Source organism: Heterodontus francisci, chromosome 6, assembly GCF_036365525.1.
Source record: "Heterodontus francisci isolate sHetFra1 chromosome 6, sHetFra1.hap1, whole genome shotgun sequence".
In the NCBI taxonomy this organism is placed as follows: Eukaryota; Metazoa; Chordata; class Chondrichthyes; order Heterodontiformes; family Heterodontidae; genus Heterodontus; species Heterodontus francisci.
The window spans coordinates 63,066,125-63,089,990 of record NC_090376.1 but is presented as its reverse complement, the minus strand read 5'-3'; the positions used below and the strand labels follow the sequence as shown (position 1 = coordinate 63,089,990).

Here is a 23,866-nt window from a genome sequence, read left to right as displayed (position 1 = left end):
AGCCCTTGATTGGTGGCCTGCAGGTACCATAAACTCATTGAAAGTGGTGTGAACAGTACAACTTATTATAAAATGTGTGAGTGCACTGCCATACTTTACTGACCACTGTAAATGTGCATCATATAATCCATCAAACTGAGATTCCGCTGGTTAAAAATGCAACTACTTGCTTCTCTGCAACCCTACATGGCAGAAAACCTTGAATATGTGACCATGTGTTCATATTCTGTTCTTCCAAGCTGCTTTATAGAATTTCACAGAGGAGTTCTGTAATTAGGGATATTGGAAAGGGGGAGAAGAAAAAATAAATGCCATGTATTTATGGAGGGTCTAAAGCTTAGAGGCAACCATTTATAATTCCTGCTACTAGTTCCTGCATTTTAATTTCCCATACCCTAACCTGAACACAGGAGAGGTCTGAACTTTGTTTATGCCATATAACAGGATGTGGAGCTAACTCTGTAGGATAAACAACACAGTGATGCAACAACAGAATAAACTTTGTTTTTAAACATTTTGAACCGTTTCAGGGGGTAATTGATTGCATTCCAATTTCCTTCGATGCATGTAACTTAACTGCAATGGTGCACATGCACGTTTGGCCACATACTGAATTTATTATGTGCCACCTTTTCAAATTTAGTTGTAAAATGTGTTGCTTGCTTGTTAAATTAAGTTCCCCACTGTATTCAAAAACAGAAAATGCTGGAAATACTCAGCAGATCAGGCTGCATCTGTGGAGAGAAAAAAATCAGAGTAAGCGTTTCAAGTCTGTGACCTTTCATCATAACTGGCAAAAATTAGAAATGTGATAGGTTTTGAGTAAGTGGAGAGGGGAAGAACAACAAAAGGGAAGGTCTGAGAGGGTGGAGGGCAGGAGAGCTTGAATGACAAGGGTTTCATGGTACAAAGCCAAAGGGAGTGGTAATAGGACAAGTGAGGAAACAAAAGATGTTTCTGGATGAGGTATGAATGGCAGGATAGCAACCGTCCGAATACAAAGTAAAGGATTTATAAAGAAATTGTGGGGGGTGGTGGTGTGGAGAATCGAACCAGCAAAAAAAACACAAAAAGGGCCAGAGTTTATGATCTAAAATTATTGAACTCAATGTTGAGTTCAGAAGGCTGTAAAGTGCCCATTCGAAAGGTGAGGTGCTGCTCCTTGAGCTTGCATTGAGTTTCATTGGAGCTTGTGGACTGAACGGAGATGTTCCGCAAAGTGGTCACCCAGTCTGCGTTTACTCTCCCCATTGTTGAGGTGCCCACATTGTGAGCAGCGAGTGCTGTACACCAAGTTAAAAGAAGTACAAGTAAATTGTTACTTCATTTTGAAGGAGCGTTTGGGGCCCTGGACAGTGAAGGTAGGAGGTGTTGCATCTCCTGCTCTTGCATGGTCAGATGCTATAGGAAAGCGGGAAGGTTTAGTTCACAAGCACGACCCAGAGCTTCCTGTTGCTTGTCATTTCAATTCTCCACCTTGTTCCCACTCTGACCTTTCTGTCCTTAGTCTGTTACATTGTTTTAATGAAGCTCGACACAAGCTCAAGGAACAGCATTTCATCTTTCGACTGGGCACTTTACAGCCTTCCAGACTCAAGATTGAGTTCAATAATTTTAGATCATAAACTGTGTCGCCATTTTTTCTTGTGCTTTTTTTTTTGCTGTTTCATTTTCTTCCCCCATCCTCCTCCACCCCCTGGTTTCTTTCTTAATCCCTTTACTTTGTGTTCAGACGGCTGCTATCCTGCCATCTACACCTCATCCAGACAAATCTTCTGTTTCTTTACTTGTCCCATTACCACTCCCTTTGGCTTTGTACTATGAACCCTTTTGTCCTTTAATTTCTCCCGATCTCCACCCTATTGCAGATCTTCCCTTTTGTTCTTCCCTCTCCCGCCCCATTTCACTTGCTTAAAATCTATGACATTTCTAACTTTTGCCAGTTCTGATGACAGGTCACAGACCTGAAATGTTAACTTTTTTTTCTCTCCACAGATGCTGCCTGACATGTTGAGTATTTCCAGCATTTTCTGTTTTTGGTTTAGATTTCCAGCATCCACAGTATTTTGTTTTTGTTCCCCATTGTATTGTTTAAGTGGAGCAGAACTACAATTCTGCCAACTGAGTTTGCTAATGAAGTGTTTAATTATTATTGAAGTTTTGCAGAGAGTAAGGCATGATGTAGAATAGGGACTCTGATCACTGGACAGAAATTAGTCTGTAACCATTTTCAAATAACATTTGTTTTTGATCAGTTACATTATGGCTAGTTGGAATAAGAAGTGTGATTTTTTTTATGCTGAATTTGAAATGTAGTTTTAGGATTTCGCGATTATCTATCAGATGCAAAAATGATGTGTTGATTGCAATATTGATATTAAAACATTGTACCAACTTCATAAGTTGTAAAACTTCTTTTTCTGTTTAACAGGAGAGTAGTCAGGATGGTGTGTCTTCACCAGCAACCCCTGGAACAGGAAAATCTAAGGTTCGAAAGAAAAAAAATCTTTTGGACTAGGATGCATTAACTACACAGTTTCTCAGAGCGTGTTTTTAAAGAACATCTAAATATTAATTCCTTATGAATTAACATTGGAATATGTTGAATCCATACTAATTTATGTTCTACTGTATTTACAGCTGGACACTCTACCAAAGGAAGACCTCATAAAATTTGCAAAGAAACAGGTTATGCTTTTACAGAAGACAAAGTCAAAATGCACTGGTAATGTGTATAGTCAATGGCTATCATTGAAAAGAGAATCCTCTATAAGCACTCTTTTTAAAAATAATTATAATATGCATTGTTTTCTCTACTCACTTAAATAGTGAATACTAATCCACTATACTATACTGGAAGGTCTACAGCACCCAACCGCATGAGGGAGCTGCAAATTACCATAATTGTTTTTGAGTACTCCTCTTCATTGTACGATGATGGTATCCGTCTGTGTCGGGAGATGATGGAATGTGCCCAGGGTGTATTTCACTTCGGGGTTGTGGCTGTAGAGGCCGACTAGTGAGTGGCAGTCCCTTCCACAGCTGGCACAGATGAATAATGTTGACCCAAGGTCAACTGATGTTTTTTTTCCTGCCACCAGGCTGTCTTTCGCCATCTCGTTGGTTCTTTGCTCCTCTGCTTTTTCCACGTCCTTCCTGACTGCTTGTCTCCATTGTATAGTTTAATTTTAAATAAGGAACTGATCACATAGTTTTGGCAGTACCATCTCATGCCATTCTAACGCTACATCACCTGGCATGGTGGATGCAGTAATATGTTCAGTAACATCCCTACTACAGATGCCTGGATAATGTGCTCAGATTGTATATGGTTAGGAGCCTGATCAGTTTACCCAAATACAAAACGACAACCTTAATGGAGGAATGAGTGCTCCTCTCTGGAAAACGTAATCTTTTCTGAAGTTTAGTTTGCAGAGAGTGACAACCATGCTCTCGCTTCTTGCACTTCCATTACTAAAACTGGCTACCCAATTCCAAAACATTGGTCTATAACTCTACTGTTAAGATAAGGAAGTTAATTTTGGCAATTTGTAATGAAAGAATTGGTGCATGGATATTACGTTTGCAACCAGCTGTAACAATAAGTTGCATTTATAGAGCACCTTCAATATAAATAGTTCTGAAACACTACTACTTCTTCTTTGGCTTCCTTGTCTCTCGAGATAATGGGTAAGCGCCTAGAGATGGTCAGTGGTTTGTGAAGCAGCGCCTGGAGTGGCTATAAAGGCCAATTCTAGAGTGACAGACTCTTCCCCAGGCGCTGCAGATAAAATTGGTTGTCGGGGCTGTTACATAGTTGGCTCTCTCCTTACACTTCTCTTTCCCTGCCAACCGCTAAGTCTTTTCGACTCGCCTCTCTTTAGCCTCGCCTTTATAGCTGTCCACCAGCTCTGGCGATCGCTGGCCACTGACTCCCACGACTTGTGGTCAGTGTCGCAGGACTTCATGCCGCGTTTGCAGACGTCTTTAAAACGGAGACATGGACGGCAGGTGGGTCTGATACCAGTGACGAGCTGGCTGTACAGTTCGTCCTTGGGGATCCTGCCATCTTCCATGCGGCTCACATGGCCAAGCAATCTCAAGCGCCGCTGGCTCAGTAGGGCGTATATGCTGGGGATGTTGGCCGCCTCGAGGACTTCTGCGTGGGAGGTAGTCCTGCCACCTGATGCCAAGGATTCTCCGGAGACAGCGAAGATGGAATGAGTTGAGACGTCGCTCTTGGCTGACGTACATTGTCCAGGCCTCGCTGCCGTAGAGCAAGGTACTGAGGACACAGGCTTGATACACTCGTACTTTTGTGTTCCATGTCAGTGCGCCATTTTCTCACACCCTCTTGGCCAGTCTGAACATAGCAGCAGACGCCTTTCCCATGTGCTTGTTGATTTCTGCATCGAGAGACAGGTTATTTGTGATAGTTGAGCCTAGGTAGGTGACTCTTGAACCACTTCCAGAGCATGGTCATCGATATTGATGGATGGAGCATTTCTGATGTCCTGTCCCATGATCGTTTTCTTGAGGCAGATGGTTAGGCCAAATTCGTTGCAGGCAGCAGCAATCCTGTCGATGAGTCTCTGCAGACACTGTTCCCTGTGGGATGTTAACGCAGCATCGTCAGCAAAGAGGAGTTCCCTGATGAGGACTTTCCGTACTTTGGTCTTCGCTCTAAGACGGGCAAGGTTGAACAACCTGCCATCTGATCTTGTGTGGTGGAAAATTCCTTCTTCTGAAGACTTGAACGCATGTGAGAGCAGCAGTGAGATCAAGATCCCAAACAGTGTAGGTGCGAGAACACAGTCCTGTTTCACGCCACTCAGGGTAGGAAAGGGGTCTGATCAGGCTATGCTGAATTGTGCCTTTCATATTGTCATGGAATGAGGTGATGATACTTAGTCGCTTTGGTGGACATCTGACCTTTGCTAGTAGTCTGAAGCGACCACATCTGCTGACTAGGTCAAAGGCTTTGGTGAGATCTATGAAGGCAACGTAGAGGCGCATCTGTTGTTCGCGGCATTTCTCCTGTAGCTGACGAAGGGAGAACGGCATGTCAATGGTGGATCTCTCTCTGCTCGAAAGCTTCACTGTGTGCCTCAGGGTAGACATGCTCAGCCAGCTTCTGGAGTCTGTTTAAAACGACTTGAATGAAGGCTTTTGCTCAGCATAATCAACATATCAATATCCTCCTTTTAAGGCTCTGCTTAGAACCTATCTGTTTGACCACACTTTTGGTCAACTCTCCTAATCACTTGTTCTATGCATTAGTGTACATTTTGGTCAGATACACTACTCTGAAGCACTTTGGGAGATTTTACTACATTAAAAGTACAATATAATTGCAAGTTACTATATTGTACACTGGCAACAATATGTTTAAATATTTTAATGTATTGACTGGATCATAGATCTTCCAAAAACTGTACCAACCAAAACAGGCATGACTACTGTTTCCTTACATTTTCTAGTGCTTCCCTTTTTAAACTCAATTATATTTTACTTATTAAATTGAGTATACTGTATTTCAGTAAGGTTTATCCTATAAATATTTAACTTTTGCTTTGGCAGATTTAAATCTAATCAAGCAGTTTGTATTTTAAATGTTTTACAATGCATATAATGTCATTTCAGCACTGGAAAAAGAAATTGAACAGCTCAAAACAAAACCAGTTATTGAAGCTAATGATGCAGTCATCCAGGTAATGCCCATGAAGCGGATTTCAATTGTTGTTTTAGTAATGCTTTTACAATCACTGTATGCAAGCAGGCTTATGAACTTGTTTGACTAAAACTGGCATACCTGCAGGATTGAGTGCACTAGTTTAAATTGTGGAAATGGTTACTTGGGCTCCTTAGCACAAAGAAAACTACATGGTTTTAATTAGTGTAATTAGTTGTAATCTGTAGATGAAGTGACTGGTTGTTACATAGATCCTACCAACAACAAATTTTTTTGATTTCTTTGGGACTTTTTATGCAAAACTGCAGTACTTGAACAGCAAATTGTTTTGCTTGCAATAAGTAGATGTGGTTTGTTGTAAGATGATGGGCTATACTGAATCACTGTCCTAGTCATAGCAGAACCGACTCTTCCTTTTCCCTGTTTACTTACGCTTTACCAGGATGATTTTTCCATTGCCTGAGTTTTGTATGCATTTTCTCTCCTGGTTTCCCCTTCTTTCCTCTGGCACCCTTGCCAAGATATGGCTCTCTGGTAGCCCTTGAGTATCTCGTCTGGTTAGCCATCCTTACTCTTTGGGCTTAGATAGTGAATATCACAGGAGGCTATTCAAGTGTGAAGGAATCAAAGCCTGTTCTTATCTAGTGTCCACTTACACAGCATGGGCCACTGTATAGTGATCATGAATGAGAACTGTGGCTGATTTTTACACCATTGTAGCCCAGATTCTTCTGGCCTGTATAATTTAATGCCACATCATATTCATTTACTCACTAAGCCATCAAGGGAGTTGTTTGAGTTTTCAAAATGACATCAAGATTTTTTCATGCTTTTGCTCACAGTAGTGTGCTTTCACCTGCCCAGAGGAACATGAATAGGCATTAATGTCCTTTGAATAGTACACTGGGTGAAGGACAAGAAAGAGGCATATATAGATGACATGAGAGATGTTAATCACATTGTGGGAGAAAATTTGCCTATTCTTTGTATCATGTTAGCTGCTTTATAAAGATGTTACGACCAGGTGAGAAAGGTGTCTAGGGGTCCATCTCAGGCTTCACCTGGTCTTACCGTAACAGGGTTTAATTTTAAGCACACCGTGTTTTTAGCTCGCCCTTGGTGAATCCTTGTTCACTACTTTCCAGTTATAAGGCAGCATCTGTGAAGAGAGAAACACAATTAATGATTCATGTTGATAACCTTTCATCAGAACTGATGAATGCTGCCAGACCTACTGAATGTTTCCAGCATTTTCTGTTTTTATTTCCACTATAAGGAGGGATTGTTTGGGGCCACTTAATTAGGTTTAAAGAAGAAAACATAAACTCTAATTCGGTTAATGCCTATGGATACCCGACATGCCCACGCTAGCTTGCATAAGTGATACACATCTGCAAATAGAGACAGAAAAGAGCAGTGGAAATGTTTGAGGCAATATCTGAAGAGTTGTTAGTTCTTCGAGCTCACTATAGAGTCCTTGATTGGAGGTAGGTCTTGTGTTTTGTTGGGGCCCAGTATTCTTAAACCTTGTTCACTGTAGGAGACTTTTCTCTCTTGGGGTTCAGGTGTCTTCAGTGGATTCAGAGGCTTGTGAGAAAGAGATGGGAGCAGACAGGAGAGATCTTCTTAGTCCAGGAGCAAACAGTCTTTCTGCATTCAAACTCTCTGTGGTCGGTTCAAAAGGAAAGCCTGCAACAGCCAGGTAGTCATGTGACCAGCTGGCCTAACCAGTCTTGGATTGTATCGCCTTAGCAGTCTCTGGAATGCTCCTCTTACACACAGTACCTGGTGATCAAGGTCCATTGTGGGTTGAATGTGTCGGGGTATGGTCCTTTGTCCTTCCAAGCACTGTCTGTTAATATGCAAATGTCTTTTCCAGCCACGGCTGATCTGTTTAACAAGTCATTTCCTCGCTCCAGCAAACAGTTTAAAATCAATGTTCATGACACAATTAATGTGCCTCTTTCTTGGCAGGTGGGGCCTAGCATGACAAAGGTATACAAGGGCTATACTCACACTAAGGAATGTGAATAAATAATATCATAGTTGGATAATGTTAACGTTACAGTTTGTGTGCTTCTCAAATACATATCAGTGTAAATTGTGCATGTAAGTTAATTTGACTAATGAAATTGAAATGGAATTAATTTTTGGGTTATGTGCATTTATATTTTTGCAGACTTCATGTTATGCAGCTATATGTGATCTTTATTTGTGTAGGGATTAAAAATTACTTCTGTCCAGCTGAATAAAACAATAAATCAGAACTTTTTATAACGTAGGTAAATTTGATATATTGCTATTCTGCTTATTTGACTAGGAGCTGACAAACAGGTTGGATTCGGTACTTTTGGAAAAAGCAGAAGCTCAGCAAAGTATGCTTTCCCTTAGAAAGGGGATTGAAAAAAATAAAGAGGAATTGAAGGTACTGACTTTAATTGATTTTTTTTCTTTTTTTAAAAAAAAGGCTGTCTGTGCCCTAAGCTCCAGATTCCAGCCTTAATCTCCCTGTCCCTCACATCCTTAAAATCTACCTCTTTTTGACCAACTTTTTAATCACCCCTCCTAATATCAGCATAAGTATGCAGTGCAGGAAGCCCAGCCTTTTGTCCCCTCCCTTTCCCCCATCCTGTCTTTCTTTGATTTCTCCTCCCTCTCATCTACTGGCAGTCATTTTTTGCCCCAAACCATCTGAGTATTAACTCTAATGCAGACAACTTCATTTGGCCTCTTCTGTACCAACTGCCTCTGCCTGTCAGATTAACGATGCTCTTCCCTTGGTTTCAGACTGGTCCAGAGCACAACAGCAGACCCTTCCATCTGACATTTTATTCAATTCATTCCAGGGATGTAGACAATGCTGGCAAGTACCAGCATTTGTTGTCCATCTTTAATTATCCTTGAGAAGGTGGTGGTGAGTGGCTGTCTTGAATCGCTATAGTCCATCTGGTGTAGGTACACCCACAGTGCCGTTAGAAAGGGAGTTCCAGGTCTTTGACCCAGCGACAGTGAAGGAATGTTCCAAGTCAGGATGACTTGAAAGGCAACTTGTAGGTGATGGTGTTCCCATGCATCTGTTTCCCTTGTTCTTCTAGGTGGTAGAGTTCGCAAGTTTGGGAGGTGCTGTCGAAGGGGGCTTGGCAAGTTGCTGCAGTGCATCTTGCAGATGGTACACACTACTGCCAGTATGCATTGGTGGTGGAGGGAGTGAATGTTGAAGATGGTGGATGGGGTGCCAATGAAGCTGTATCTGTATGGGTGGCTAAGAAACACCAAGGAGCAGAAAACGTTGGTGGTTGTCAGTAGGCCCCCAAACAGTAAGGGATGGCATTAATAGGGGAAAATAGAGATGCATGCAATAAGGGTACAACTGTAATCATGGGTGACTTTAATCTACATATAGATTGGTCAAACCAAATTAGCAATAATACTGTGGAGGAGGATTTCCTGGAGTGTGTACATGATGTTTCTTTAGACAAATATGTTGTGGAACCAACTAGAGAACAGGCTATCCTAAACTGGGTACTGTGCAATGAGAAGGGATTAATTAACAGTCTTGTTGTGCGGGGTCCCTTGGGGAGGAGCGACCATAACATGATAGAATTCTTCATTAAGCTGGAGAGTGAAGTAGTTGAATCCAAAACTAGGGTCCTGAATCTAAATAAGGGAAACTATGAAGGTATGAGGCGCGAGCTGGCTATGGTAGATTGCTATTTAAAAAGGAAGGAGAGAAAAAACAGGGAATTACAGACCAGTTAGTCTTACATCAGTAGTGGGAAAAATGCTAGCGTCTATAATAAAGGATGTGATAGCAGAACACCTGGAAAGCGTAAATGGGATTGGACAAAGTTAGCATGGGTTTATGAAAGGGAAATTATGCTTAACAAATCTACTGGAGTTTTTTAAGGATGTAACTAGTAGAATAGATAAGGGAGAACCTGTGGATATGGTGTATTTGGATTTTCAGAATGCTTTTGATAAGGCCCACATAAGAGGTTAGTGTGCAAAATTAAAGCACATGGAATTGGGGGTAATATACTGGCATGGATTGAGAATTGGTTGACAGACAGGAAACAGAGTGTCGGAATAAACGGGTCTTTTTCCGGGTGGCAGGCAGTGACTAGTGGGGTACCACGGGGATCAGTTCTTGGGCCCCAGCTATTCACAATAAATATTAATGACTTGGGTGAGGGAACTATATGTAACATTTCCAAGTTTGCAGATTACATAAAGTTGGGGGGGAATGTGACCTGTGAGGAGAATGCAAAGAGGCTCCAATGTGATTTGGACAAGTTGGGTGAGTGGGCAAATGCATGGCAGATGCAGTATAACGTGGATAAATGTGACGTTATCCACTTGGTTGTAAAAACAGAAAGGCAGATTATTATCTGAATGGTGATAGATTGGGAAAGGGGGAGGTGCAATGAGACTTGGGTGTCCTTGAAAGCAAACATTCAGGTGCAGCAAGCAATTAGGAAGATGAATGGTATGTTGGCCTTCATTGCATGAAGATTTGAGTACAGGAGCAAGGATGTCTTACTGCAGTTATACAGGGCCTTGGTGAGACCACATCTAGAGTATTGTGTGCAGTTTTGGTCTCCTTATCTGAGGAAGGATGTTCCTGCCATGGAGGGAGTGCAAAGAAGATTTACATGGCTGATTCCTGGGATGGCATGATTGATATATGAGGAGAGATTGGGTCGTCTAGGTCTATATTCATTAGAGTTTAGAAGAATGAGAGGGGATCTCATAAAAACCTATAAAATTCTAACAGGACTAGACAGGCAAGATGCAGGGAGGATGTTCCCGATGGCTGGGGAGTCCAGAACCAGCGGACACAGTCTCAGGATACGGCGTATGCCAGTTAGAACCGAGATGAGGAGAAATTTCTTCACTCAGAGAGTGGTGAACCTGTGGAATTCTCTACCGCAGTGGAGGCCGTCATTAAATATATTCAAGAAGGAGATAGATATATTTCTCAATGCCAAAGGGATCAAGGGATATGGGGAGAAAGCGGGAACAGGGTATTGTATTAAATGATCAGCCATGATCTTTTTTGAATGGTGGAGCAGGCCCAAAGGGCCGAATGTCCTACTCCTGCTCCTGTTTTCTATGTTTCTAAGCAGGCTGCTTTGTCCTGGATGGTGTCGAGCTTCTTGAGCATTGTTGGAGCTGCACTCATCAGGAGAGTATTCAATGACACTTCTGACTTGTGCCTTCATAGATGGTGAACAGGCTTTGGGGAATCAATAGGTACAGAAATTCTCAGCCTCTGACCTGCTCCTGTAGCCACAGTATTTATATGGTTGGTCCAATTCAGTTTCTGATCAATGGTAAACCTCAGGCTGTTTGTGGGGGTCGGGGGAGTGGGGTGGGATTTCGTGATGGTAATGCCGTTGATCGTCGAGGGCAGATGGTTAGATTCTCTCTTGTTGGAGATGGTCATTTCCCGGCACTTGTGTGGCACGAATGTAACTTGCCAGTATTCAGTCCGAGCCTGTATGTTGTCCAGGTCTTGCTGCGTATGAACACGGACTGCTTCAATATCTGAGGAGTAGCAAATGGTACTGAACACTGTGCAATCATCAGCGAATATCCCCACTTCTGACCTTATGATGGATGGAAGCTCATTGTTGAAGCAGCTGAAGGTGGCTGGGCCTAGGACACTACTTTGAGGAATCCTGCAAAAATGTCCTGGGGCTGAGATGATTGGCTGGCAACAACCTCAACCATCTTCCTTTGTGCTAGGTATGAATCCAATTATTGGAGAATTTTTCTCCTGATTCCCATTGACTTCAATTTTGCTATGGCTCCTTGATGGCACACTTGTTCAAATGCATTCTTGATGTCAAGGGCAGTCACTCTCACCTCATCTCTTGAATTCAGCTCTTTTGTCCACGTGTGGACCAAGGCTGTGATGAGGTTTGGAGCTGGGTGCCCTTAGTGGAACCTAAATTGAGCATCAGTAAACAGGTTATTGCTGATAAAGTGCTGCTTGATGGCACTGTCAACGACACCTTCCATCACTTTGCTACTGATTGGGAGTCGACTGATGGGGCAATAATTGGCCGGATTGGATTTGACCTTTTTATGGACAGGACTTAACTGGGCAATTTTCCATATTGTCGCATAGATACCAGTGGTGTAGCTGTACTGGAACAGCTTGGCTAGGGGTGTGGCCCATTCTGGAGCTTAAGTTTTCAATGCTACAGCCACATGTTGTCAGGGCTGATAGCCTTTGTTGTATCCAGTGTCTTCAGCCATTTCTTGACATCACATGGAGTGAATCGCATTGGCTGATGACTGGCAACTGTGAGGCTGGGGATCTTGGGAGGAGACAGAGATGAATCATCCTCTGGTACCTCTGGCTGAAGATGGTTGCAAATGCTTCATCCTTGTTTTTTGCAATAACGTGGTGGGCACCCTCATTATTGAGGATGGGGATGTTTGTGGAGCCACGTCTTTTGGTTAGTTGCTTTATTGACCACCACCATTCACCACTGGATGTGACAGGACTGCAGAGCTTTGATCTCATTGGGAATTGGATTGTTATCTGAAAAGACAGAATGTGCAGCGTAGTGGGGGAATGGCATTAGGTGAATTGCTCATTCGGAGAGCTGGTGCAGACCCGATGGGCCGAATGGCCTCCTTCCCCGCTGTAACACTTGTGATTTTTTGGTTGTGACATCTCTTCTTTGTCTGTAGCATGTTGCTTCCACTGTTTAGCATGCATGTAGTCCTGTGTTGTAGCTTCACCAGGTTGGCATCTCATTTTTAGGTATATCTGGTGCTGTTTCTGGTATGCTCTATTGTACTCCTCATTGAACCAGGGTTGATCCCTTGACTTGATGCTAATGGTAGAATGAGGGATATGACGGGCCATGAGATTACAAATTACAGTTGAATGCAATTCTGTTGTAAATGGCCCACAACGCCTTATGGATGCCCAGTTTTAAGCTCCTACTGTTCTGAATCTATTCCATTTAGCACAGTGTCAATGTCTCAACACTATGGAGGATATCCTCAGTGTGAAGATGGGACTTGGTCTCCACAAGGACTGTGCAGTGGTCACTCCTATCAATACTGTGATGGACAGATGCATTTGTGACGTGTAGATTGGCGGGGGCGGAATCAAGTAGGTTTTTCTCTCTTGGTTCTCTCTCCAACTGCAACAGGCCGAGTCTGGCAGATATATCCTCTGGGACTCAGCCAGCTCGTTCAGTGGTAGTGCTACCGAGCCCCTCTTGGTAATGGACATTGAAGTCCCCCACTCAGAGTACATTCTGTGCCGATACTGCCCTCAGTGCTTCTTCCATGTGGAGAGGTACTGATTCATCAGTTAAGGGAGGGCTGTACAGGGTAATCGGGTTTCCTTGCCTATGTTTGGCCTAATGCCATGAAACTTCATGAGGTCCAGAGTCAATGTTGAAGACTCCCAGGGCCAGTCCCTCCCAACTGTATATCACTGTGCTGCCACCTCTGTTGGGTCTGTCCTACTGATGGGACAGGACATACCTGGGAATGGTGATGGAGTCTGGAATATTGGCTGTAAGGTAATGTTTCCATGAGTATGACTGTTAGGATGTCTGTGGGACAGTTCTCCCAATGTTGACATGAGACCCCAGATGTTAATAAGGAGGCTTTTGCACAGTTGACTGGGCAGGGTATCTCTTTATTGTTTTCTGGTGCCTAGATCGATGCCAAGTGGTCAGTCCAATTTTATTTTTTGACTTTTCTGTAATGGTTTTGATGCAACTGAGTGGCTTGCTTGACTATATCAGAGGGAAGTTAAGAGTCAACCACATTGCTCTGGGTCTGGAGTCACATGTAGGTCAGACTAGGGAAGGACGACAGATTTCCTTCCCAAAAGGGCATTAGTGAATCTGATGGGTTTTTACGACAGTCCAGTAGTTTCTTGCTCACCAGTACTGTGACTAATTTTGTATTCCAGATTTTTATTAATTAATTGAATTTAAATTTCACCAACTGCCGTTGTGGCACTTGAACTCGTGACCCCAGAGCATTAGTCCGGGTCTCTGGATTACTAGTCCAGTAACGTTACCACTACACTAGTGTTCCCACAGAAGTCATATGCGGCTTATGATTTGCCAATGTACTTCCCCATTCTAGAAATTGCAATCATAAGTCTACTTGAAGCTAGACAATTTTGTTGTTGTAAGACATAAATTTGTTTTTAATGAAAACGAGTAGAGGATCTAGACTCCATTTTAATCCATCCTTCTGCTTTTCAAGTGCTGGTACATCTATTCCAAGCATTTGTTACTAAGTAGTGACCTCCATTAAGTAAACTAGTTCAGATGAATACTGCATTGATAGTATGGCTTATTTTGGCTCAATAACTACTCTTTATTGATTGCTCTGAGGTCAGAGGCTATTATTGTTCAAACAAAAATATTCTACTTTTAAATATAGCTTGCCTTGGGTGAAAAAAATATTTTATGTTTGCATTTAATAGCAAAACTTTACAGTTAGACTTGGCTACATTCATGATTCTACAGTGGTTAGTGATGTAGTGAAACTTATATATGTTAAGATTCTCCAAATCTGTGAGGATCATTGTAGCTTTAATTTATATTTTAAAAAAAGGCTTCTCCTTTAATCATACTGAAGGTCATACTTTTCTATATTTATAAACTGGTTGGATGAATATTAATGTAACTTCAATTTGAGGTAAACAGAACATATGTCTATGATGTAAGTGAACTATGATGAAAATCTGTTTAAATTTTAAGGATGCATTGTCAAGAGAAACCGAACTCCAGGAGGAGATGAAATTGCTAAAAAATCAACATTTAAACAAAATTGAAGCTTTGTGTGGGGAATTGGAAGCTGCTCAGGCCAAACACACAGAGGAAGTAACCAGCTTAGAAAATGAACTTCAAGCATCAAATCTCAAACACAGCACTGACATTGGACAACTTGAGCAAAAGCTTGAAGTCTATTCAGCCCAGAAAACTGAAGCAAAGAGACTGGAAGAAGAATTAAATGCAGTTAAAATTGCCTCTGAGGATCAGATTTTGCAGTTGAAACAACAATTAGAAGCTCTCACTGAGAAGCAGAAAGAAGAAATTAGAAGGCTACAAGAAAGTAATGGGGACGTTGTTGCTAAAAACAAAAGTGAAATGAAGGAACTCGAGAAGGAGCTTCAAATAATCCAAATTGCCCATCATGAAGAAGTGACAATGTGGAAGCAAAAGTTTGAATCTGCCGTCATAACACATGAGAAGGAACTTAGGACATTAGAACAAGAGTTAACAGAGAAACATTCAATAAAAGAGAAAAGTCTTGAGAATGAGCAGATCACTAATAGGAGCAACTATGAGCATCAGCTGAATCAACTGAAGGAAGAGTTAAGAAAAATGACAGAAGAGCAAAAGGAGGTCCAAAAAGAAATCCCAAAAGAAGCAGCTTCTGAATCCAATGATCAGATGAAGTACCTTGAGAACTATGTGAAAAAATTAGAATTGCAGCAAAGTTTGTTACAGGATGAACTTGTGTACATAAAAAATATAAAAGAGAAACTAGAGATGGAACTGCACCACACGAAAGAGGAGTTCTTTCATGAGCGAGAAGACTGGGAGTTTAAGATAAATGAACTCCAGCTGTGCAAGGAAGATTATATGAATATGGTTACAAAACTGAAAGATGAACTTCAATCTACTAATGACTGTTGTGAAATGGCAGTAACCCAGCATTCCTACGAAATGCAAGTTATAACAGAACAACATGAAAAAGATATTTCAGTATTAAAGCAAACATTACATACTGGAGCTGAAAAAGAGAAACTAGAATCACTTCTCGAAATAGACAATCTAAAGAAGCATTGCCAAACTTTATTGGAAGAGAAAGAAGAGGCAGAGTGTCAATATGAAAACTTGCGCAAAACCATGGAAACATTACAGACTGAATTGGGAGAATCTGCTTCAAAGATCAGTTATGAGTTTGCAGTTATGAAGCAGCAGCAATCTGATGAAATTCATGACCTGCAACAGAAACTCAGAAGAGTTTTTAATGAAAAAGATTCTCTTATGGAAATGATCAACAGACTGCAGGCTGAAGTTGAGGAGGCTAAAGAATTGAAGCAAACTGTAAATAGTTTTCAAGAGAAGAATCAAGAGTTGACATCTTCAATTCGGAAAAAGGAGGCAAGCTTAAATGACTTACAAGAACAAGTGGGCACATTAATCAGAGAGAAGGAGAGACTAGTCACAACAATGAATGTTTCTGAAGAGTCAATAAGTAAGTTGAAACAATCTCTTGTGGTGGAGCAGGGTAAATCTGTAGAACTTCAACAACAATTGCAAGTACTTGACGAGGACAAATGTGAATTGCAGAAAAGATTAGTTGAAATTGTACATCAATTAGAAGAGGCAGTTTCAGAAAAGGAGTATACTTGTCAAAAACTGAGAGAGATGGAAAACAGACTGGGAACTATAATAACTGAGAAGGAGCATTTGGACTCCCAAACAAAGAATCTGAACGAGCTTATTACAAAGTTAGAAAAAGAAAAGGAAGCATTACAAAAAGATGCAGCTATGTTCAGTTTACAAAAAGAAAATTTGGGAGCAAATGAAGAAAAACTTCAAGATCTCAATAAACAGTTACAAACTCTGACTTGGGAAAGAGACAATCTCCAACTAGCAGATGGAGTTGAAAAACAGAAACTTTGTGATGTTAAACTTGCAATAATTAATATTCTTGAACAAGAAGTCTTCAGTTCTGCAAATAATGCTCCTGAGATAGGTATAAATGAGGCAGTGCAATTATTGGAGGAATATGTGAAAAAAATCAGGGACGAAAAGCAATCTCTGGTGCTGCAGTGCAATGAACGCATACTACAGTTGCAACGAGAATTGGAATTACAAAATGATGCAAATAGAGATCAACAGGCTGAGCTCAGTTGTTTAATAGATGACCTCAGAAAAGAGAAAACCCTTCTGCAAAAGCATCTAGATGAAGCACTGTTGGATAAGGAAGGATTGCAAAGAGATCTGTTAGAGTTGCAGAGCCTAAGTGAGAAAATCACCCAGGAAAATGAAGAACTGCTCATTCAGATTCAGGATGTTACAGAGAAGCTTGAGAGCTTGGAAACAGAAAAGCAAGAACAGAATGAGAAAACTGAAAAAGAAGCAACAGAAGAAAAAGAGGAACAATTAAAGCACCAGCTGAATGAAAAAGAGTCTGAGCTATCAAAGTTTAAAGAGGAGATTCAAATATTGAAGGTAACCATTTATATGTACATTTAAATATATTAAAAGACTAAAATATATAATTGAGGGATCTGAATGGTGTGTTGTAGTCTATTAGCCTTATGGGTTGAAAGTTTTTCTGGTGCCTATGAATCTGAGTTTAAGCTGGGTTTCGAGGAAGTGTGCTGAATGTTTATCATCACCTGACTGAGAATTAGGAGGGATCACAGCAGATATCCTTTGACATCCCAATATGTAATCATTTGTCTTCGAAGACCTCTCTCAGGTATGTTTGTTAATATACTGAAGACCATGATTCCATGATGTCATAACTGCAGAAGACATCTGTTCAATTTTTCATTGTAATCTAGTTTATTCTTTATGCATAAATTTCTTGGGGCTGAATACCTGTTTTGAAGGCAATGTCAACAAACATCTGTTTGCACAATAGCCAAATTGATTTGGCACTATTTTTCTTCATTTAAAAACTTTCAAGGTGAAAGGAATCTGAATAGAACTTAAATTCTCTTCAATTGAATGACAATTTGAAACAGTTGCTGTTGACCTATGTATGAATAATCATTTTTGATTTTTCACATTTGAAATCAAATTTTGAGCAGTAATTTTTATATTTTACAGAGGGAAATGGCTGACACCTGGCAGTTTGATGGAAAAGAGTATTTTTCTTTCTGTTTCAAGAAACTTTATAATGTAAATAATACTGAACTTATGGGACAGCTTAAAAATGGGTAACCTTTGTTTTCTTGCATTCAATACAGGATTTGATGCAGAAAACATCCAGTGAAGAAAATACCTTACAAGGCACTATTGTCGAACTGAATGACAAAATAGGTATAGTTTCTTTTCACTTCCTATCATTCCACTAAAATTTAAAATGTAAGTATTCCATTTAGTGTTACATGGGAATTGAATATTTTTTCAAATATTTTTGATTTTTTTCCCCCCAGTAGTACCTAAATTTGGCTCACAATTTGTCCTACAACTTGGCTCTGTGACCACTGATCCATAGTGAACTGATCCTACCTGATCATATGATCCATCTTGTTTAAGTCTTTATTTTATCCTTTTATGTACTTTAAGCAGAAATGTTAAATGAAAATAAACAAGTGAATTTCAGACTTTCTCATGAGGGAGTAAAACATAATTTTTAGCAATTTCCTGTGCGTTGTTCCATTTGTCCTTTGGTTTCATGTTTGTCTTCTAATTGTGGCACTTCAGTCTGTTATTTTTTTTTTCCTCCTGAAGCAGCATGGGTTTTTATAAAACAGCATTGTGATAGCTTTAATGCTGGGTTTCAGTGTCTGGCTTTCTAAGTGGCTGAGTGGATTAATATACTGTCTGGTGAGATATTGAGTGATACAGAATTGGGGGAGGTTCCAGGGTTTGATGTCTGGTCTATAATAGGATAATTGAGCCAAGCAATAAGGTTTCTTTCCCTTGTGATTGATCAACAATCTTTATAAAACTGTGTGCTGTCATCAGAATGTCATTTTTACCAGGCACTCATTGTTTTCCTTGACGTATTCTGTAATTTGCAAAATTCTGCTGTTCCAGATACTTGCAGTAAAAGCAGTTTAAATTTCAATTGTGCTGTTTTCAAATTGAGCAGTTCCTGTTCTCATATTTGATCCATTCTTCCTTCAAGCTGTATTTCTTTTTATTCGCATTGTGCTATTTGTTTTTATTGATTCATGTAATGTAGACATTACTGGTAAGGCCTTTATTTACTGTAGAGCCCTAGTTGCCTTTGACAAGGTAGTGGTGAGCTGCCTTCTTGAACAGCTCCAGACTGTGGGATGTGGGTACACCCACCATGCTGTTCATGTTCCAGGTTTTTGTCCCAATGACAATGAAGGAACATCAGTATATTTCCAAGGCAGGATGATGTGAAACTTGGAGGGGAACTTGAAGATGGCAGTTTTCCCATGCACCTGCTTCCCTTGTCCTTCTAGGTAGTAGAGGTAATGGGTTTGGAAGGTACTGTTGAAGAATTGCTGCAGTGTATCTTGTAGATGGTACATACTGCAGCTACTGTGCATCAGTGGTGGAGACCATGAATGTTTAGATGATGGTTAGGGTGCCATCATCCAGTTGATTGGGGAGTATTCCATCACACTCCTGACTTGTGTCTTTTTGATGGTGGAAAGGCTTTGGGAGTTGGGGGGTGAGTCACTTGCTGCAAAGTACTGAACCTCTGACTTGCTCTTGTAGCCACAGTATTTATGTGCATGGTCCAGTTAAGCTTCTAATCATTGGTAGCCCCAAGGATGTTGTTGATGGGGGATTCAACAATGGTAATGCCATTGAATGTCATGGGGAGATGGTTGGACTCCCTCATTGGGAAATGGTCATTGCCTGGCACTTGTGTCATGCAAATGTTACTTGTCACTTACCAGCCCAAGGCTGAATGTTGTCTAGCTTTTGCTGCATGTAGGCACAGACTGCTTCATTATCTGAAGAGTTGCAAATGGAACTGAACAAGGTGCAATCATCAGCAAACATTCCCAATTCTGATCTTGTGACGGAGGGAAAGTCATTAATGAAACAGCTGAAGGTGGTTGGTCCTAGGACACTGCCCTGAGGAACTCCCCATGTCCTGGGGCTGAGATGATTGACCTTCAAAACCTCAACCATCTTCCTTTGTGCAAGATATGATTCCAACCAGTAGAGAGTTTGTCCTTCTATTTCAATTGACTTAAATTTTACTACGGCTTCTAGAGGCCACACTTGGTTAAATGCTGCCTTAATATCAAGGCTGTCACTGTTGCCCCACCTCTGGTATTCAGCTCTTTTGTCCCTGTTTGGATCAAGGCTATAAAGAGGCTGGAGTTGACTGGTCCTGGCAGAATTCAAACTGCACATCACTAAGCAGGTTATTGGTGAGTAAGGGCTGCTTGATAGTACTGTCGACAATACCTTCTATCACTTTGCTGATGATTGAGAGTAGACTGGGATGATAATTGTCTGGATTTTGTGGACAGGACATACTGGGGCAGTTTTTTCATGTCCTCTCTTCGCTCTCCTAATTACTTTTTTAAGTATCCCCCTACACTTTCTATGCTCCTCTAGGGCCTCCACTGTTTTCGGTACTCTGAATCTGCCAAAAGCCTCCTTTTTTTTCCCTGATGCAATCCTCTATATCCCTTGACATCCAGGGTTTCCTGGACTTGTTGGTGCTGCCCTTCACACTAATGGGGACATGTTGGCTCTGAACTATCACTATTTCCTCTTTGACTCCCACTGGTCTGATGTAGACTTTCCTACAAATAGCTGCTCCCAGTCCACTTTGGCCGGATCCTGTTTTATCATACTGAAATTGGCCTTCCCCCAATTCAGTACCTTTATTTCCGGTCCATCTTTGTCCTTTTCCATAACTACCTTTAAATCTTAGAGTTATGGTCTCTATCCCCGAAATGCTCCCCCACTAATAATTCTACCGCTTGTCCAGCTTCATTCCCTAGGATTAGGTCCAGTACTGCCCGTTCTCTTGTAGGACTTTCTACGCACTGGCTCAAAAAGCTCTCCTGGATGCATTTTAAGACTTCCGCCCCCTTTAAGCCTTTTGCACTAAGACTATCCCAGTTGATATTGAGGAAGTTGAAATCCCTTACTATTATTACTCTATTATTTTTACACCTCTCTGAGATTAACCTACATCTCTGCTCCTCTATCTCTCCCTGACTGTTTGGAGGTCTGTAGTACACTCCCAGCCAAGTGATTGCCCCATTTTTGTTTGTAAGTTCTACCCATATGGCTTCATTTAAGGAACTTTCAAAGATATCATCCCTCCTTACTGCAGTAATTGACTCCTTGATCAACAGTGCAATACTACCACCTCTTTTATCCCCTCCCCTGTCACGCCTGAAGATTCTATACCCTGGAATATTGAGCTGCCAGTCCTGTCCCTCTCTCAACTATGTCTCTCTGATAGCAATAATATCATAATCCCATGTGCTAATCAATGCCTTCAATTCATCTGACTTACTTGTAAGACTCCTTGCATTAAAATAGATGCAATCCAGCCTTGCATTTTTCACTTGTGCCTTAACAGGTCGATATTTGCTCTGCCTTCCAGACGGACACTATTTCTCTTCTATATTTGACTGTGCATCACCCCCTAATGTACCTCCACTCTGTATCCCATCCCCCTGCCAAATTAGTTTAAACACTCCCGCCCCAACAGCACTTGCAAACCTCCTAGCAAGGATGTTGGTCCCGTTCTGGTTCAGGTGCAACCCGTCCAACTTGTACAGGTCCCACCTTTGCCAGAAACAGTCCCAGTGATCCAGGAAACTAAAGCCCTCCTTCCTGCACCATCTCCTCAGCCAAGTATTCATCTGCTCTATCCTCCTCCTATTCCTATACTCGCTAGAACGTGGCACCAGGAGTAGTCCAGAGATTACAACCTTCGAGGTCCTGCTTTTTAATCTGCTACCTAGCTCCCTATATTCTTGTTGCAGAACCTCATCCTTCTCTACCTATGTCATTGGTACCAATGTGTACCACAACCTCTGACTGTGCTGATATATACCCACTCCCCTGCTATATCAGAATATTTTCTGTATCTACTGTTACTTTGATATGTTGGACCAAGAAATAAGTGTAGGAAGCTAAGAACTCCTGTAAAATACATTTGAATGAAACAGGAAGTCCAAAACTCTGCTGCCAGTGTCCTAACTTGTACCAAATCCCATTCACCCATTTACCCCTGTGCCTGCCGACCTACATTGGCTCCCGCCTCGATTTTTAAAATTCTTATCCTTGTTTTCAAATTCCTCCATGGCCTGGCCCCTCCCAATGTCTATAATCTCCTCCAGCCCTGCAAGATATCTGCACTCTAATTCTGGCTGCTTAAGCATTCTCAGTTTTAATCGCTCTACCATTGGTGGCTGTGCCTTCGGCTGCCTCGGTCCTCAGCTCTGGAATTCTCTACCTAAACCCCTCTACTGTGCTTTCCTCCTTGAAAACACACCTTCAGGCCACCTCTTTGACCAAGCTTTTGGTTATCTGCCCTAATGTCTCCTTATGTGACTTGGTGTCATATTTTGTTTTGTAATGCTTTTCTGAAGCACGTTGGCATGTTTTATTATGTTAAAGGTGCTATATACAAGTTGTGGTTGAAATGAATTTAAAAATAAAAAGATAGGAAGATTCACAATGTTTTTGTAAACTGCCCATTCTGACTAACACTTATGAAAAGTATGTTTAACTTTGTGATATCTATTCTCATTATCAGGATGGCTGTAACAGGTCGCACATTTATGTGCAGAGCTAGAGTGAGATTTAAAAACTTTAAAAAAAAATGTCCAGTAGGAAGGTGGTATACTTTTGCTATAAAACGTATTGGGTTGAATTTTATTAGCGCGCTGCGCTTTGAACTTGGCGGCTTTCCGACACGGAACTGCTGCCGCCGAGCCCCCGCGATGTTACGAGTGGGAGCTCATTTAAATAGCAGGGGCGGATGACTTAGAGGGGGCGGCTGCCGTGTCCCTGGCAATGGCGTCCGGCACCACCGTCATTTTTTTAAAGGGCTTCAAGCCCTTCAGTAACATTTTAGTAGTAAAGAGGTCCCGATCCCTGGGAAATACATTTTTTTTTATTTCAACTGAAATCTAGTCTTCCACCACCCCCCCCCCCCCCCCCAAATGGGTAGTTTATATATAAATTGCCCTCTTTCCTCCCCCCCCCCATAATAAACTTTTAATATCCCAAACTCCCTCAACCCCTTCCCACCATCTCCACAGCCAATAAAAATTGTTTTCCCCAACCCTCCCGCCCTGAAAATTTTATTCCTCTCCCCATCCCAACAGATTCTCGCCTCAGAGCTCCGTAACCCCACCCCACCGTTGATAAGTGGCGGGCCCTTTTCAATGTCAGGGGTCGAGGTGGGCCTCTCCCCATAGAATTTTACAGCCCCCCGCTCCCCCCCCCCCCCAACCGCCCAGCTGCTACCCGTGGCGTCGAGGGGCTGGTAAAATTCAGCCCAAAATTTGGAGTCCTAAACTTGCTATCTTCTAATCGCAGATTAATATGAATCTGTGGTTGTCTTAAAAATAAGCATAGCAATTTTATAATTTGTCTAGTTATTGTATATCTTTATGAAGGAATAAAATTGAAATTGCAGTATCTTCCAGTTAATGAGAACAGACTTGCATATGATTTTTGTGAGCCTTCTGCTGATATATTTTTAATATTTCAGTTTTTACATCTAATGAGTTTTATTATTCAAATTAGCCAGGAGTTTCCACTAAGATGTGCTAGTTCCTGGCTTAATTCGCTCAAAATTAGCCAAACCCCGCAAAAGATGAAGAAATTTTAAGCACAAATTACATTCCACGCAAATAGAGGTTCCGCGATCTCTTGTGCTAGCTTAAACATCATGTTGGTAGCTGGCCCTGCCCACAAAACCGGCCACACCCGCAGATTGAGTTACCCTGGCGAGTTTCCGCTTATTGCACCTGTTTGTCGGCCCTCGAGGAGACTTTTAAAATTAAACTTTTTTTAGGCACAAGGACTCTAATAGGTCTATTTTAAAAGCTTTTAAATATATTGTTTCAATCTGCCACGTAACTGACCACTGTACACCAATGTAACCAGTAAATGGTTCTGTACAGTTAAAATACTGTCATTTTCATTTATTTAAAATTATTACTCATTTTAAGCTATATTAATAAAGCTGAACCAGATTACCACTTTTAATGCAAGTTTTTTTTTAAAAAGTGTTCTAAAATGCTGCCTGATTGCACTAGTTCATGGGAGATTTTTACATTTGGCAAATGCAAATAAATTTAAGTAGAAACTTGAGGGGGGGAAAAAGACTTCCCAAAGCTCACACAATTTCGAGTGCAGCTTGCACCCAGATCACCAATTGCACCCATTGGAATATAGTAACAGAAGAGGACCATTTAGTCCCTCTAACCTCAGTGAGATCATGGTTGGTCTG

At 41.3% G+C, this 23,866-nt stretch overlaps 1 protein-coding gene across 1 annotated transcript in view; it reads left to right on the top strand.

The window, feature by feature from the left end:
* LOC137371346 (GRIP and coiled-coil domain-containing protein 2) overlaps positions 1 to 23,866 on the top strand; it is a 72,992-nt gene that overhangs the window by 5,798 nt on the left and 43,328 nt on the right. The window contains exons 2-7 of the mRNA XM_068033801.1: positions 2,432 to 2,488; positions 2,641 to 2,725; positions 5,644 to 5,711; positions 8,013 to 8,117; positions 14,446 to 16,935; positions 17,682 to 17,754. Coding sequence (XP_067889902.1) covers positions 2,432 to 2,488; positions 2,641 to 2,725; positions 5,644 to 5,711; positions 8,013 to 8,117; positions 14,446 to 16,935; positions 17,682 to 17,754 — 2,878 coding nt within the window. The remainder of the gene's footprint in view (positions 1 to 2,431; positions 2,489 to 2,640; positions 2,726 to 5,643; positions 5,712 to 8,012; positions 8,118 to 14,445; positions 16,936 to 17,681; positions 17,755 to 23,866) is intronic.